The sequence below is a fragment of the Meles meles genome, chromosome 13, assembly GCF_922984935.1.
Source record: "Meles meles chromosome 13, mMelMel3.1 paternal haplotype, whole genome shotgun sequence".
Taxonomy (NCBI): domain Eukaryota; kingdom Metazoa; phylum Chordata; class Mammalia; order Carnivora; family Mustelidae; genus Meles; species Meles meles.
Window position 1 is genome coordinate 33858831 of NC_060078.1, and position 15375 is coordinate 33874205.

Consider the following 15375-nt stretch of genomic DNA (forward strand, 5'->3'; position numbering starts at 1 on the left):
CAACAAGCCTTTCTACAACTCAGTGTAGCCTCTCCTTTCTCACCTCCTTCTAGAATCTCTTTCTTTTCATTTCGCTACTCCATACACTAAATTAATTGATATACTCCAAATTCTGCTACCTTCTTTGTGCCTTGACTCAAGCTATTCCCTGGCCCTGAAATGCTTACCCCTCATCTTTATCTGGCAAATTTTTCTCTTCATCTCTCACTACTTAGAGCAGATGCTACCTCTTCCATGTAGCCTTCTGAGATTGCTCCATTCTAGGAGTAATTAATTTGTCTTCTTTGAGCCCTCACTGCCCTTTTATTTGTACCTCTATTACAGCATTCATCAAAATTCCATATTATGGTTAGTTATGTATAAATCTGTTTCATCCACCAGACCATTGAGTTCCTGAACACAGATAAGTAAATGCTGCAGATTATAAATCTTTGCATTCCTCCTAGTGCATAATATAGTAGGACTAATGAAAGACATAAACTTGTAATGTTAGAAAGGACCTTAAAGTTAACTTGGTACTACCAGCTCATTTTAGAGAATCTCAATAAGACAAAGAAATTTACCTAAAGTCATAAACTAGTCATGGGAAATATGGGATGGTAACTAAAATAATGAGTATTTTTCACAATATCATACTTAATTTTCCAACTCTTTATGCAGTTACCTGTCCTTCTGGATTGTGGCTTGGAGAGGGTTCAACTTCCAAAGGAGTATCTGAGCTCTGAGATTTTATACTAGGTGCTTGCTGAAAGAAAATGAACATACCTCAAAAACTGAATTCTTATATGGTCTTACAGTGTTAGGAACAATGATCATTATGTTGCAACAAAATCCAAACTAAAGTGACACAATTTGCCAGATAAGAAATCAGTGCAAGCCTCTGGCATGTAATAAAACTAGCAAAATCATCACCTTCTAAACAACCTACCAAATCCCCAGGCCTAAGCCTTCCTTCCAATTCCTTTTCTTTGACTGTTTTGTCTTCTTTCAGGTTCTTAGAAACAATAGGTTTCGACAATGGAGAATTAAATCCTCCTATTTTATTATTCTGAGTCAAAAGATGGCCAGTATCCCGGAACAAGCTGAATAAACATTTGGTCTGAAAAGAAACAACAAAAGAAAGCAGTGAATCACAGGCAAATGAGACAAATTTGAAAGAAACTCACATTATTCTTTAACATCGTTTAGCTTTCTAGATAATCTCAGCATTGTAGAATCAGAGGGAGATAGGGGAAATGGAAAATTTTATTGATTGCCATATTTATTGAACAGGTAAAACCATCATAGAAAGTTATCTGCCTATGCTATTATTTAAATTATTATGAGGTGGGACACTGAGTGGCTCAGATGGCTAAGCATCTGCCTTCTGCTTGGGTCATGATCCCAGGGTCCTGACATCTAGTCCCATATCTAGCTCTTTGCTCAGCAGGGAGCCTGCTTCTCCCTCTGTCTGCCACTCCCCCTGCTTGTGCATGCTGTCTCACTCTCTCAAATAAATAAATAAACAAATAAATAAAATTTTAGGGCACCTGGGTGGCTTAGTGGGTTAAGGCCTCTGCCTTTGGATCAGGTCATGGTCTCGGGGTCCTGGGATCGAGCCCCGCATCGGGCTCTCTGCTCAGCGGGGAGCCTGCTTCCTCCTCTCTCTCTGCCTGCCTCTCAGCCTACTTATGATCTCTGTCTGTCAAATAAATAAATAAATAAAATCTTATAAATAAAAAAAATTTTAAGTTATTATGAGGAAACCTTTCAACCTTGCCCGATTTTGGTGTTTCGTAATTCTTATTCCCAGAAAGCTTTTAATCTTTCACGCACAATTCCAGATTAACTTTAAGTGGTAGAATTTATTTCTGTATAAGAAATATTATCTAGGAAAAAAAAAAGAAATATTATCTAGGGTACGTGGGTGGTTAAGTGGGTTAAAGCCTCTGCCTTTGGCTCAGGTCATGATCCCAGAGTCCTGGGATCAAGCCCCACATTGGGCTCTCTGTTCAGCCACATTGGGCTCTCTGTTCAGCCTGCCTCTCTGCCTACTTGTGATCTCTGTCTGTCAAATCAATAATAAATAAAATCTTTTTAAGAAAAGAAATATTATCTAGTATACTACTGGGCTATCAACTATAATTGGAAAAATAGGGCAAGTTTAAAGTTCACACTAAAGACTTTGTATGAGAAAATTCAAACTTTAAATGACTGCAAAGAGAATCTCATAACAATTTTTTAATTAAAGAACATGGATGAAATATAAATACAATTTATGCTGAGTGAAAGAAGCCAGACCAAAAACAAAGAGGAGAAGAGTGGTCAGAGGTATGAGAGGAAAACAGGGAACACAAAAAACTTTGGTTGGAGGAGACAAGTAATGGATATTTACATTATCTTCATTACAGTGATTGTTTCACTGATATACACACATGTCTTTGTGTAAATGCTGGCTTTCAGTTCTCTTGGGTAAGTTCTTAAAAATGATTTTCTGGGTTGTATGGTAAGTTAGTGTTTAACATAGATCTTCTGAATAGTTTTTCTACCAAGTAATGAGATCGGAATATTGAAATTTCTAAATGTTACCATCAGATTATCTATTTCTCCTTTCAATTCTGGTGGATTTTTCTTGAAGTGCTATGAGGTTCTGTTGTTAGGTATGTATACAATTATAATTTATATACTTACTATGCATAATAAGTATATAAATTTGTAAATTCTATCTTCTTTTTAATTGACTCTTTAATATTTCTGACATGCCATTCTATGTTGTTAGTAATACTTCCTTGAGTTCTCTTTTGTCTGATATAAATATACCCACTCAGCTCTCACAATTTCCATTTGCAGAGTATATCTTTTCCATCCTTTCACTACAATTTATGTGTATCTGAATCTAAGTGCGTCCATTTTTAGACAGCATATCATTGATTCTTAATTTTTTATTTTTTAAATATTTTTATTTATTTGACAGAGAGACAGAGAAAGAACAGAAGCAGGGAAAGCAGCAGAGGGAGAGGGAGAAGCAGGCTCTCCACAGCACAGGGAGCCTGATGCGGGGCTCAATCCCAGGAGTCTGGGATCACGACCTGAGCCGAAGGCAGATGCTTAACTGACTGAGCCACCCAGGCATACAATTCTTGTTTTTTAAAATTTGGTCTAGTAATCTCTGTCCCTTTATTGGGTTGTTTAATGCTACTTACATATAAAGTTATTGTTGAAGTATTTACAAGTATGTTTGCCATTTTGCATTGCTTTCTATATATCTTGTCTTTTTTGTTCCTCTCCTCTTTCTTTAAGTGCCTTCTTTTATGTTAAATATTTGTGATGCTCCCATTTAATTCCTTTGTTTATGTACATTTATACACATATGTATCTGTGTACATGTATATGTACACACACACACACACAACATCCTGAGTAGTCATGATCTATACCACATTAATACTAACTTAATTCTGGTATAATGTAGAGACTTTAATGCACTGTAGTTCCATACTATCCTCCCTCCTTAATGCCATCATTATCACATAAATTAAATCTATATATGTTATAAACTCAACAATATATTTAATGCTTTATATAATATCTTTCAAAGAAATTAAGAGTAAGAGGCGCCTGGGTGGCTCAGTGGGTTAAAGCCTCTGCCTTTGGCTCAGGTCATGATTCCGGAATCCTGGGATCGAGCCCCACATCAGGCTCTCTGCTCCGTGGGGAGCCTGCTTCCTCCTCTCTCTCTGCCTGCCTCTCTGTCTACTTGTGATCTCTGTCTGTCAAATAAATAAATAAAATCTTAAAAAAAAAGAAATTAAGAGTAAAAGTTTAAAAATATATTTCTAAAATCTTTTATATTAACTCAGATTTTTAAAAAGATTTTATTTATTTATTTGACAGAGAGAAAGAGAGATCACAAGTAGGCAGAGAGGCAGGCAGAGAGAAAAGGGGAAGCAGGCTCCCAGCTGAGCAGAAAGCCCGATCCCAGGACCCCGAGATCATGACCTGAGCTGTAGGTAGAGGCTTTAACCCACTAAGCCACCTAGGAGCCCCTATATTAACTTAAATTTAACCATTTCTAGTGCTCTTTGTTTCTTCTGGTAGATTCACATTAGTAATTGGTGCCATATCCTTTCAAGCTGAAGAACTTTATTAATTCTTCCAAGACAAATGAGTTAGTAACAAAGTCTTTTAATATTTCTTTATCCTGGGATGTCTTTATTTCGCCTTCATTTTTGATTGCTAGATTTTCACTCAGCACTTTGAATATGTTATTCTACTGCCTTCTGACTTCCACTGTTTCAGAAGAAAAATCAGCTGTTAACTACACTCATGTACCCCTATAACCAATGAGTTGTTGTTCTCCTGTTGAATTCATGATTTTCTCTTTGTCTTTTAACAGTTCACTATAATGTCTATATTGTATATCTTTGTATGCTTATCCTACCAAGGATTCTTTGAACCTCTTGGATATGTAGATTAATGTATTCATCAAACATGGGACATTTCCAGACATTATTTCTTCTTTTTTTTTTAATTAACATATGATGTATTATTTGCTTCAGGAATACAGATCTGTGAATCATCAGTCTTAAACAATTCACAATACCATAGCACATACCCTCCCCAATGTCCATAACCCAGCCACCCTATCCCTCCCCACCATCCCCCAGCAATCCTCAGTTTGTTCCCTGAGATTAAGAGTCTTTTATGGTTTGTCTCCCTCCCCAGTTCCATCTTGTTTCATTTCATATCTACCCCCCTCTCAAATTCCTCATATCAGAGAGAGCATATGATAATTCTTTCTCTGACTGACTTATTTCGCTTAGCATAATACCTTCTAGTTCCATTCACATTGTTGCAAGTGGCAGGATTTCAGGGTTTTTTGATGGCTGCATAGTGTATATATATATATATATATATATATATATACACCACATCTTCTTTATCTATTCATCTGTTGATGGACATCTAGGTTCTTTCCATAGTTTAACTATTGTGGACATTGCTCCTATAAACATTTGGGTACACATGCCCCTTTGATCACTTCATTTGTATATTTAGGGTAAATACCCAGTAATGCAATTGCTGGGTCATAGGGTAGCTCTATTTGCAACTTTTTGAGGAACCTCCCTGCTGTTTTCCAGAGTGGCTGCACCAGTTTGAACTCCTACCAACAGTGTAGGAGGGTTCCCCTTTCTCTGCATCCTCGCCAGTATCTGTCATTTCCTGACTTGTTAATTTTAGCCATTCTGACTGGTGTGAGGTGGTATCTCACTGTGGTTTTTGATTTTCTATTTCCCTGATGCCAAGTAATGTTGAGCACTTTTTCATGTGTCTGTGGGCCATCTGGATCAGGCATTATTTCTTTATGTATCACTTCTGCCTCTTACTCTCTCTTGTCTCCTGGGACTCTCATTACAATTATACTGGTTGCTCTCCACAAGATCTCCATTTCAACCAACAACATCACTGGGCATCAGTCCTTAACTCACTGCTCCAAATTGTTAGAATTTTCTATGGCAGCAAAGTTGTAGTCCTCCCAGCCTATCCTGTTCTAGAAGAATCACTGCACTGATTAAGACAAAGGAATGGGGGCACCTGGGTGGCTCAGTGGGTTAAGCCACTGCCTTCGGCTCAGGTCATGATCTCAGGGTCCTGGGATCGAGTCCCGCATCGGGTTCTCTGCTCAGCAGCGAGCCTGCTTCCCTCTCTCTCTCTGCCTGCCTCTCTGTCTACTTGTGATCTCTCTCTGTCAAGTAGATGAATAAAATCTTAAAAAAAAAAAAAAAGACAAAGGAGTGGATGGAGTAGGGAAGAGTTTAGGGAAGTTTTAGGAGCAGCCCTAAGCAATAATGCCTCAGAATCCATAGTTTTTCATGCATTCATACTCTCAGTTTTTTGATGCCTTTGGTCCATCTCTAGAATGATGAAATGATTTTCTGTCAATTTGTCCAGCTTTATAGCTGCTTTTGGAAGGGGAGAGGTAGAAAATTTGACAACCTACTCCCTCAGACATAGACAGAAAGATGTCCTCTCTAATATTTTCTATATATTTTAAAAATTGTGATCATATTTTTTAAAGGTTGTGATCATATTGAATGAAATTTTATATCCTGATTTTGAATTTAATAGACAATCACATGCATCATCTCATGTTTTTATAAGGATAATTTTTAATGTGTACACAATATTCTCCAACCATATGGATATAATAAAAGTAAAAGATCAAAATGTTCATGTATCAACTATACCCCTAGTACTTCAGATAGTTTACCTCATTTAATATGTAAAACAACGCTAGGAAACAAGCATTGTCTTCATTTTACTGATGAATAATAAACTAAAGTTGAGAGAAAGTTAGTCACTTGCCTTAAGTCACCCAGCTAGTGAATGGCTGTTCCAGAATTCAAACTAGCAGCTGACTGACATCAAAGCCTATAACCTTTCAATTATGATTTACTGTTTCCCTCAGATGCCAAAGAATATCCTCATGTAGTAAAATTTGGACACAATTCTACTTAGTCCCTTAAAATAGACTCAGAGAAGTAGGAATACTATGGGAATAGATTTAAGTATTCTAAACTTCTTAATACATACTGACAAAAATTTTTTTTTTGTAGATAATTTGTACTAATTTAATTTACACCCTAGCAGTGAATGAGAGTTGTTGTTTTACTATATCTTTGCCATCAATGGGCATTATCATATTTTAAAGAATTGTCTAACTTTACAGGTAAAATGATATTTTATTATTATTTTAATTTGCAATTCTTTGATTACAGATAAAGCCAAATGTTTCTTCTTATACTTATTCACCATTGGAATTTCTTTTTTGTGATTTGCTGTTTCACGTACTTTGCCCTTTTGTAACTGTCCCTCAGAACAATGTACTGCTTAAAATATAACCCATGAGAAATTATACTAGTTACCAAGCATGCTTAGATATAGCCTTAAGAAAAATATATACTGGCAACAGGCCTCTGGGGGAGAGGATGATATACGTCCTTGAAGCTGAGCAGCTGGGGATGCCCAGCTCTCTCAAGGCGGAACACTGCCTGCTTCTTTTTTCTGTTATCTCCCCTACTCCAGAGACCACTTGTGGCTAATTAGATAATCCCTTTGAATGTGCTTGCTCAACTATAAATTTTATACTGCTTGACCAGGCATATCCTTCTTTTCTTCTTGCTTATCTATAAGACTTATAGTCAATAAATAATTCCTATTCCTTCTTATCTACAAGGCATATGATTAATGTACAGCCTTCTTCAGCCCCTTTGTTGATTACTGTCTAGTATCTAATAAATACAGGACTGAGGAGTTGTTCGGGGTGAGAGTGTTTTCTACTGTCACCCACTGCTCCCTTTCTCTTGCAGCTGACTTGTTTGTGCCTCATTCTTCTCCAGTGCGCCGTCAGGAAGCAGCACCCTTTAAAAAAATTGGTGTGTTTTCTTATCAATTTGATAAGGTGCTTTATATTTTAGGAATACTTTCAGATATGTATTCAAATATTCCCCCCAGTTTTCAGTTACATTGTAGAAGCTATTCCCCTTTTGGTAATCTAATCTTTTATTATCTTTCATTGCTTTTAAGCCTAGGAAGTCTTCCCTGAACTCATATCTTTCCATTAATAGACACTTCTACTTTTATATTCTTCACATTTAACTATTTTAATAAACTCATTTGGAATTTATTTTGATCTATGCTCTATGTAACATTTTGGCTTTCTTTTTGTCCATTTAACTATTTATAAAACATTAACAATTATCTTTTTTATGGACACATATTGTATCATTTTTATTTATAATAATTTACCAAATCTTACTCTATTATTAGACATTTAAACTTATTTTTAGTTTTTATTATTATAGATCCCAAAAATTTGTTATGAATATGCAGTTTCTGATCCTATTAAATTATTTTCTTAAGATAGATCCCTGTAAGTGTGATTTCTGATAAAGGATACTTATATAGAAAGAATCTTATTCATTTGGTTTGTAAATAGATGACAGGTCTTTCATGACTCTATTATTGAAAAATAGTTGTCCTAATAATGATGAACAGTAATATGTTTTTGTTATTATTGTTGTGTTTTATAAAGACTCACTTTCTCCTAAGAAACAACATGGTAAAATCAACTTTTTATTTGGGGGGGGACATATATACATATATATATATATTCTCAATTTATATGTAGATATATAGATAAGTAAAAAGATATATAGTTGATTTTAACATTTTAACACCTGAAAATGGAAAGAACCATATTGTAGCTCATTAATCTGCTCATGGATTTAAGTTTTTGCATACTTAACATAATAGACTTCTTTCATTATCCTAAAGCTTGTGTATTTGACTTTACTGAGTAAAACTGAAATATAATAAACTACATATTTAAATTATACAATTTGATTAATTTTGTCACATATATACACATTTGAAACCATCACCAGAATCAATATAACCAACACTTCCCTCATCCCTAATACTTCCCTCATATTCTTTTATAATCTATCCCTTGCTCTATTCCTGTTCCCAAGCAACTTCTGGTCTGCTTTTTGTCACAACAGACAATTTTCCTAAAATTCTATTCAAATGGAATGACACATTAGGTACGCTCTTTTATCTGGCTTCTTCCATTTAGCATAATGTATTTGAGATTCATCCATGTTGCAGGTATCAATAGTTCATTCCTTTTTTACCGTTGAGTAGTATTTCATTATACAGATATACAACAAAATTTGTTTTTCTGTTCACCTGTTGATGAAGATTTAGATTGTTTCCAGTTTTTAGCTTTTCATTATCCTAAAGTTTTTAGGATTCAATGACAGATGGACTGCAAGATTTATACCTTAGTATAGCAACTGGTCCCAAATTTTAATTGCAAAGATGTGTATGTTAAAGATGTAAATAAACACATAAATAAAGGATAAATTAGAACAATACCTTTATATAACTTTTTCTTACCTTTTCATAGACTGTACTGTCTAGGTAGGGATAAACATGAAAAGCTCCCCGAATCCTCTTCACACCTGGATACAGCAATGGGACCATATTAACATAAGCCACACCGTGAAATGAAAGCTGACCTTCATCATCAGCCTAAAGGAATAAAACCAGAGAGCTGTTAGTGCTATAGCACAATGTAGCATAAGATATGGAGCTCTGACCTAATCATTCAAAGACATGGCTTTAGGAACTAGCTATGCTACATAACTATTGGCTTTGGGCCAGTTACATAGATATTTTGGATCTACATTTCTTTATATTCAAAATGAGTTTAATAATACCATGATCACTGAATTAATACACATAAACAGTGTTAATGAGCAGTAAAAGCAGTAGTTAGATCAACACATACTCAAATTAATTGATAATATATGTATTCAATCAAAAAGTCAATTTCACCATGTTGCTTCTAAGGAAAAAGTGAAGCTTTATAAAATAAAAACAACAAAAATGTTAAAGACTCAGAAGCTGTGGCTTTTAGCCTTAGTTTATAGATTTTTATTAATGAAAGGGACCTTACAAATCATTCAGACCAGTGATGACAAATAGACTTTAACTTATGCCTAAATTCTTATAAATTGGTGGATTTGTTTCAGAGTACTGTATTGAGAAAGATTCTGTATCCTTACCTGAGTTCAGAAAGAAAGAGTGTTTTGATTAATCAATAATATCTGCCATGGATGACAAGAAAGAATGATAGTCTTCCATCATGTATTAGTCATCTCTAATTTCATCTAAACTCCCATTACAAAGATGAATAACATGTTAATTAATATAACCACACAATTTTTATTCGTATGGTTTGCCATAGAAAACTTTAATAAGGAAAAAATCAATTTAGTGAAAGAAAACACATTTAAGGGGCACCTGGGTGGCTCAGTGGTTTAGGCCACTGCCTTCGGCTCAGGTCATGATCTCAGGGTCCTGGGATGGAGTCCCGAATCGGGCTCTCTGCTCAGCAGGGAGCCTGCTTCCCTCTCACTCTCTCTGCCTGCCTCTCTGCCTACTTGTGATCTCTGTCAAATAAATAAATGAAATCTTTAAAAAAAAAAAAAAGAAAACACATTTAATCCTCACAAGATTATAAGTAATTTCTTTGATTTCACATATTGTAATAATTAGAAATTAGATTAAAAAGTCCTATGTTCAGGGGCACCTGGGTGGCTCAGTGGGTTAAGCCTCTGCCTTCAGCTCAGGTCATGATCTCAGGGTCCTGGGATAGAGCCCCGCATTGGGCTCTCTGCTCGGCAAAGAACCTGCTTCCCCCTCTCTCTCTGCCTGCCTCTCTGCGTACTTGTGATCTCTGTCTGTCAAATAAATAAAATGAAAATCTTTAAAAAAAAAAAAAAAGTCCTATGTTCATGTAATAACATTGTGTTGTTAAGGAAAGTTAGCCAATGTACATTATATATTACAAAGGGAGAAGTGATTACTAGCAGTAGTATTTTTATTATGCAAAAAACTTTGTTTTAAAAATCAATAAAATAATTTCAGTACTTGTTAAGTATCTCCCATATACCATGAATCATGCTAGGTGCTGTGGAGGATACAAAGCAGTCTATGACAGGATTCCTACCGTCAACGAGTTTATGAACAAGCAGAAAAGACCAGCATCTCACAATAGAGAACATGTTATAGGCTCACAAAGCTAGATCTTTTCAGAATAATGTACATCAATGAGTTCTATTACTCTAATTATCAGCCTGAAACATTATAAGTAGCATGTCTAAAAGAAATTCAGGAAGATGCATTAGGTTGAACCATATTGCCAATATTTAACTACTGTGATCTATAAAAATGGCTGTTTTGTGTGGTTTTATTGATGGTAAAACTATAATAAAGAGCTAAAGGGAAATAGGATGTCTGGGAATAAAGTCTAAACAATTTTTAGTAGACAATGAGGAGCTAGAGTGACTAGTTATCCTGATTTTCCAGGGACAAGAGAGTTTCCAGGACATGAGATTTTCAGTGCTAACACAGGAAACTACTTGGCAAATCAGGTTAAGATCGTCACTCTAGAGAGTAGTCACATCAGTTCACACACTCCTTTGGTATCAGAATTAGAAGCAGAATAAAATGTTGGGTCTAACCAGATTTTTCTTATATAAATATTTTTAAGCAAACAAATTAACCTTATCAAATTTTGCAGCTTTCCCTTTGGGTGCCGTAGTCAGAGGAACTCTCGTGATCTCTACAGGCCAAAATCGACAATCAGCAATTCGCTTCTGAAGACTGCAATTCAAAAACCAGTCCATTAGCATTATATATATAAAAAAAATGAGATTAGCGTAATTTAAAGGGAAGTATTCCTCTCCTTTAAAAAGTAATGGAGGGGTGCCTGGGTGGTGCAGTCAGTTAGGCAATTGACTCTTGGTTTTGGCTCAGGTCCTTATCTTGGGCTCATGGGACTGATCCCTGGGAGACTGAGACCCCCCATGGGGCTCAGGGCTCAGTGTGGAGGGTGCTTGGGAGACTCTCTTTTCTCCCTCTCCCTTTGTCTCTCCCTCTCCTGCCCTTGCACTCTTCTTCTCCCCCCTCTCTCTCAAAATGAATAAATAACTCTTTTAAAAGAAAGTAGCAGAATAGGCACACGTATATAAATATCTTTATTAGGCAGGTCGTTTTTAAACCTTTCCAAATCTATAAAATTCCAAAAATAATTCTACTGAATTGTTGGTAGAGACAAACTACATTTTTGACATCAGTTTGGCAATATGAAGGAAAACCCTTAAAATGGTCATAATCTTTGACCCAGAAATTCCACTTCTAGTGATTTATTCTAAAGAAATAATCAGACATGTATGTAAATAGTACGAAATATGTTTATTTCTCCTGTGAAAATAATGTAGGACTTACAGCGTCAGCTCTGACACATAAAGCACTTAGAAGCTATTGCTCCTGTTCTCAGAACAAACAACAACAACAACAACAAAGCTGGTAAAACTGAAAAATCAATGACCTTTCTTAGCTCCATCTAAGAATTAAGTTCATGGGGACAAATCACCACCCTGAAATCTGGAGATACAGGAAAGTATAGAGAATCACAGCTGAGATAAGCGTACAAGTAGGAGAAAGCAACAGAGCCACTAACTGGTGGAAACACTATAATGGTAATTTTGACAAACTGCTGGAGGCTGGATTATAGACTCCTGGAAGCCCAGTCTTAGGGGATCCCCATAGTTTTTTGGTTTGAAATCAAGGAGCCCCATAAAATATTCATGGTGAAGATATGAGAAAAATCCTATTAGTCAGGAAGAAGGGAAAAGGAACAATTTCAAAATATGCCTGGACTGTTATCCACAACAAATGCCTACTCTTTAAGGGAAACTGCTTTACCAGAGCCTTATCTGACTAGAGCTCTGTCTAGTCAGAAGTCTCACATAAGAAGTAAAAAATGCTGTTAAACACTTCTGAAGGTCACAGTCCAGGGAGTCAAACCATTAAAATACTGAGATTACACCACAGGATTATAAAACACTTCTCCTTCCCAATACCTTCCTGCCATATCAACAGGGTTCCAGTATAGTAACAGTGGATTATAACAGAGAAACTGCAAAACACAGATCCTACCTAAGAAAAGTTCTTAGGCAAACCCCAACACAACAGGGTAAGAGCAAAAAAAAAAAAAAAAGATATAACAAATGTTAAACACAGCCCAGCTCCTAGCCAGATTAACAGAAAACTTCACACTAAAAACCCTAATTACCTCACTTCCTATTACCCAATACATAATGTACAGCTTTCAATAAAAAATTACAAGGAAAAAAATACAAAAAGCAAGAAAAAAATACAGAAGAGACACAACATAAGAACTAGACTTGGATATGACACATATTTTGAAACGATCATGTAGGGAATTTAAAATAACTATGTTTAATATGTTAAGAACTCTAATGGAAAAAGCAGACAATCTGTAGATAACATAATAGGGAGACGGAAATGTAAGGAGAGAGATGGAAACCTTAAGAAAGAATAAAAGAGGGGTGCCTGGGTGGCTCAGTTGTTAAGCGTCGGCTTTTGGCTCAGGTCATGATCCCAGTGTTCCTGGGATCAAGTCCCACATCAGGCTCCCTGCTCAGTAGGAAGTCTGCTTCTCCCTCCCCCACTCCCCCTACTTGTTTTCCTTCTCTTGCTGTCTCTATTTTTCTCTGTCAAATAAATAAATACAATCTTTTAAAAAAATTTTTTAAAAGAAAGAATAAAAGAGAAGTGCTAGAAATTAAAAACACTGACAAAAATGAAGAATACATTTGATGGGTTTAGTAGATTGAGCATGGCTGAGTAAAGGATCAGTGAGTTCGAAGATATGTCACTAAAAACTTCCCAAACTAAAATGGTAAGGAGAAAAAAATGAAAAAAATCATAACAGAATATCCAAGAACTATGGAGCAATTACAAAAGGTATAATGGGACTAGCAGAAGAAGAAAGAGAAAAAAGAAACAAAGAAATACATGAAGTCATTATGACTGAGAATTTTACTAAATTAATGACAGAGCCCAAACCACAGATACAGAAAGCTCAGAGAACACTAAGCATCATAAATACAAAAAAAAATCTACACCTAGGTATATCATATTCAAACTGCAGAAAGCCAAAGAGAAAGAGAAAATCTTTAAAGAAGATAGAGCAGGGGAAAACTCACCTTACCTATAGAAAAACAAAGATAAGAATTACATTGGTTTCTCTTCAGAAACCATGCAAGCCAGGAAAGAATGGAGTTAAATATTCAATGTTTTGGAAAAAAACAAATCACCAACTAGAATTCTATACTCAGGGAATTATTATTCAAAAGTGAAGGAAAAATAAAGACTTTCTCAGTCAAACAAAAATGGAGAGAATTTATGGCCAGTAGACCTGCCTTGAAAAAAAATGCTTAAAGTTTTCAGAGAAAAAGAAAATGATATGGGTCAGAAACTTGGATCTGCATTAAGAAAATAAGAGAATAGGGGTGCCTGGGTGGCTCAGTGGATTAAGCTGCTGCCTTCGGCTCAGGTCATGATCTCAGGGTGCTGGGATCAAGCCCCACATCGGACTCTCTGCTCCGCAGGGAGCCTGCTTCCTCCTCTCTCTCTGCTTGCCTCTCTGCCTACTTGTGATCTCTCTCTCTGTCAAATAAATGAATAAAATCTTTAAAAAAAAAAAAAAGAAAAGAAGAGAATCAGAGAACAATATTAAGGTAAAATAAATTTTCAAATTTTTCTTATTTTTAACTTATTTTTATCAAATAGATAACTGTTCAAAGTAATAATAACAAAAATGTATCCTTAACAAAATATCAGCAAGTCAAACCCAACAATATATATTCATATTATATACCACATTCATGTGGGGGACCAGAGGTATATAGGAATTTTCTGAAATATCTGCTCATTTTTCTGTAATTCTAACACTGTCCTTAAAAATAGTCTATGAGAGGCACCTGGGTGGCTCAGTGGGTTAAGGCCTCTGCCTTTGGCTCAGGTCATGATCCCAGGGTCCTGGGATCAAGCTCCGCATTGGGCTCTCTGCTCAGCGGGGAGCCTGCTTCCTCCTCTCTCTCTCTGCCTGCCTTTCTGCCTACTTGTGATCTCTCTCTGTCAAATAAATAAATAAAAATCTTTAAAAAAAATAGTCTATGAATTGAAAAAGAAAACCAGAGTTGCTCATTCAAATTATACTTATATTTATAATCCTCTATTTCTCATCCTCTCCCTACCCCTCAGGTCACTGTAACAGAAGCTATGTAGTTACTGAAACAATATCAAGTGCCCTGTTCTTCTTTAGTATCTAACTCCTGATTTAGTCTGAGTAACAACATGTCTAACAAAAATACAATTCCCAGCCTCTTGTGCATCTAGATATGGCTCTTGAGATATAAACTGAGGTTGCAGATTCTAGGAAGGTTCTATGGGGGAGGGGGGGTAATACAACTAGCATGTGTCCTTTTTTATCCATAAACACTGCCCCCTCATCCAACTTTCTGTGAGGAATGTAAATGTGCAGGATGGAGCTCCAGCAGCTATCTTGGGCCATGAAACAAGATGGAAGGGACATGTTAAAGAAGGTAGTTGGGGGGCACCTGGGTGGCTCAGTGGGTTAAAGCCTCTGCCTTCGGCTCAGGTCATGATCCCGGGGTCCTGGGATCAGGCCCCACATCGGGCTCTCTGCTCGGCAAGCAGCCTGCTTTCCTCTCTCTCTGCCTGCCTCTCTGCCTATTTGTGATCTCTCTCTGTCGAATAAGCATTTAAAAAAAAAAAAAAGAAGGTAATTGGAAGGCACATGTTAAAGAAGGTAGAACAAAAAGAAAGATGAAACCTAGATACCTGATAACACTGTGAAGCTACCATATATACCACCTCTAGATTTGTTTTTATATGTTTATATAAACAAAAATATATATTTGTTTTATATGA

At 36.1% G+C, this 15375-nt stretch overlaps 1 protein-coding gene across 1 annotated transcript in view; it reads right to left on the bottom strand.

The window, feature by feature from the left end:
• The window catches only part of CFAP70 (cilia and flagella associated protein 70), a 123922-nt gene that overhangs the window by 67040 nt on the left and 41507 nt on the right, over positions 1–15375 (bottom strand). Inside the window, exons 9-12 of the mRNA XM_046027864.1 lie at positions 11115–11214; positions 8941–9075; positions 929–1099; positions 665–745 (exon numbers count right to left, since the gene is read on the bottom strand). Of these exons, the coding sequence (XP_045883820.1) occupies positions 665–745; positions 929–1099; positions 8941–9075; positions 11115–11214 (487 nt within the window). The remainder of the gene's footprint in view (positions 1–664; positions 746–928; positions 1100–8940; positions 9076–11114; positions 11215–15375) is intronic.